General features: G+C 58.7%; 1 protein-coding gene across 1 annotated transcript; it reads right to left on the bottom strand.

Moving 5' to 3' along the window:
- Positions 1-339: 339 nt before the first annotated feature.
- On the bottom strand, positions 340-2,121 carry LOC122226961 (keratinocyte proline rich protein). The gene has a single exon (XM_042951008.1). The coding sequence runs from the start codon at positions 2,098-2,100 to the stop codon at positions 340-342; it is 1,761 nt and encodes a 586-aa protein (XP_042806942.1). The 5' UTR covers positions 2,101-2,121.
- Between the last annotated feature and the right edge of the window lie 246 nt (positions 2,122-2,367).

The following is a 2,367-nucleotide window of genomic DNA, read 5'->3' as shown; positions in this document are numbered from 1 at the left end:
GGGCATAGCAGAGAAGTGGTCCCTGTAAGGCGGGGGGGTGGGGGAGGTGGTTGGTGTGGAGGTGAGCAGAGACTTGGAGGCAGGAACATCCTGTGGCCCTGGTGGCCAGGCTGGTCTAGCTAGAACTGAGGGTTCCTATAGGGGAAGATCCAGATGTGAGGCTGGAAAGGTGCCTGGCACCCAGGTGTGGATCCTGAGATGGCAGGCAGTGGAGTTCCAACATCACCTCTGCAGCAGGGAGCCTCCAACTGCCTTTGGAGAGAGGCACATAGGGACATGTTGGAAATCGAGGTCTGACATTTTCAGGACAGAAAGCAGGGATGTCTCAGCCATGCTTCTTTAAAAAAAAGCACCCTTTGTTCCAGCAGAAGGACCTCCTTTTACTCCAACATAGGGGCCTCCTTGGTCTCCACAATCACTGACACCCTGTGGCTCTGGAATCGTATCACAGGGTCCACAGCTGTCACCACTTCCTTGCCACTGGTTATAAGCAGCTGGGTCGCAGCTTGGAGCCTCGGTGTCCAGGCGGCATGGGCTGGACTCATGACAGCCCAGGTCCCCCGGACATGGGATTGGATTGGGGCCTGAGCACGGGCTGGGATCGCACGGGGGCTCCACACAGGGCTCCGGGCTCGGGCACGGCGCTGGAAGGGGAATTGGCTCCGGGAGTGAATGAGGTTCTGGGTGCTCATAGGGCTGTAGACACGGACGCCATTCGGGAAATTCACGCTGCGCTGGGAGAGGACGTGGGGCTGGACGTGGCTCTGGACACAGACAGGGTTCAGAGAGTCGCCGCGGTGGAGGACACGGACGAGGCCCTGACCTCGAGCTTGGCTCTGGGCGAGGATACAGCCGCGGAGCAGGACGTGGGCATGGACAGGGGGCAGGGGGTGGGCATCGATGCATCGGCGGCTCTGGACTTTGGTCCCGACGCCGCGGTGGACAGAAGCTTGGGAGTGGACGTGACTTTGCACGTGGCCTCAGCTCCGGGCAGGAGGCACCCCAGGAGGGTCGTGGGACACAACTCTCAGAGCAGCGTCTGATGGGAGGAATCTGAACAGGACACTTTTGCGGGGGGACCTGCTTGGGGCAGCAGGGGGAAGAAATCTCTATCCGGCACTTGGGACCACATCTCTGAGAGCAGCCTGAAGTGCGAGCCCGAGGACAGCCACTGCTATAGATGGGCTCCGAGCGGCGCGGAGGGGTGCAGTAGTTATAGGAGCCCGAAGAGCACGCTGATGACAGGCAGCCGCTGTAGTAGGGCTCAGACCGTCGTGGTGGGGAGCAGCTGCGGTAGGAAGGCTGCAGCTGGCGAGCAGGGAGGCATCTGCTGGAGCTCCGCGAGCGACGCTGTGCGGTGAAGCTCCGGTAAGAGCCAGTGGCCTGGCACTGGGGTGCGCAAGTGCTAAATGCTGCCCGGGACTGGCGCTGGGGGGCGCAGTCGCCGTAGTAAGCCCCAGATCGGAACTGCGGGGCACAGGTGCTGTAGGAAGCCTGGGACTGACGCTGCGGGGAGCATCTGCTGGAGGAGCCCTGATACTGGCACTGAGTGGAGAATCTTCCCTGAGTCTGGGAAACTGGGGGAGAAGCCACGTAAGTCTGGACAGGCTGAGAAGCTGGACAGGGTATGTAGGTCTGGACTGGGTATTCCACATAACAAGTTTCTGTATAATAAACTGGAGCACATTCCATATAGCAGGTCTGAAAAGGGCATGGGGCTTCACACTGCACATAGGAAACCTGAGGCTGGCATGGAGCCTGGCATTGAACACAGGAAATTTGAGACTGGCTTGAAGCCTGGCTCTTCGCTTGGGTGGTCTGGGACTGGCTTGAAGCCTGGCCCTTCACTTGGGTGGTCTTAGACTGGCATGGAGCCTGACACTTCACTTGTGTGGTCTGGGACTGGCATGGAGCCTGGCATTTTACCTGGGAAACTTGAACTGGGCATGGTGCGGGGCACTCCACAATTTGCATCTCACAAGGTGCTTGGACCACAACCTGGCTCCTGGCACTGGGATTCTGGGAGGGATAGAAGGAGGAGCCCTTCACACAGCACTGGGGGAGTGGCATGCAACACTGAATCTGCTGCTGGTCACACATGGTTCTGATGCAGGCAGGTGATGGGACCTGAGGGTAGAAAGACCAGTGTTAGGAGCATGAGCTGTTGAGAAGAAGGGGACAAGACCAAGGGGAAGACACCCTGCTTCTTCCCTGTCCTTTCCTCTCCAACTCTTAACCTTTACCCAAGAACACTTCTGAGTTAGATGGACTCAATATTAGTTACCGCTGCCCATGAGACCTGCCTTGGATCTACCAAAGGACCTGAGGTCCTGATCTGAAGGAGCTTCAAAGGCACATCCGGGGTTG

The sequence above is a fragment of the Panthera leo genome, chromosome C1, assembly GCF_018350215.1.
Source record: "Panthera leo isolate Ple1 chromosome C1, P.leo_Ple1_pat1.1, whole genome shotgun sequence".
In the NCBI taxonomy this organism is placed as follows: domain Eukaryota; kingdom Metazoa; phylum Chordata; class Mammalia; order Carnivora; family Felidae; genus Panthera; species Panthera leo.
Note: the sequence above shows the minus strand (reverse complement) of the source record. Positions and strands in the feature narration are given on the sequence as shown.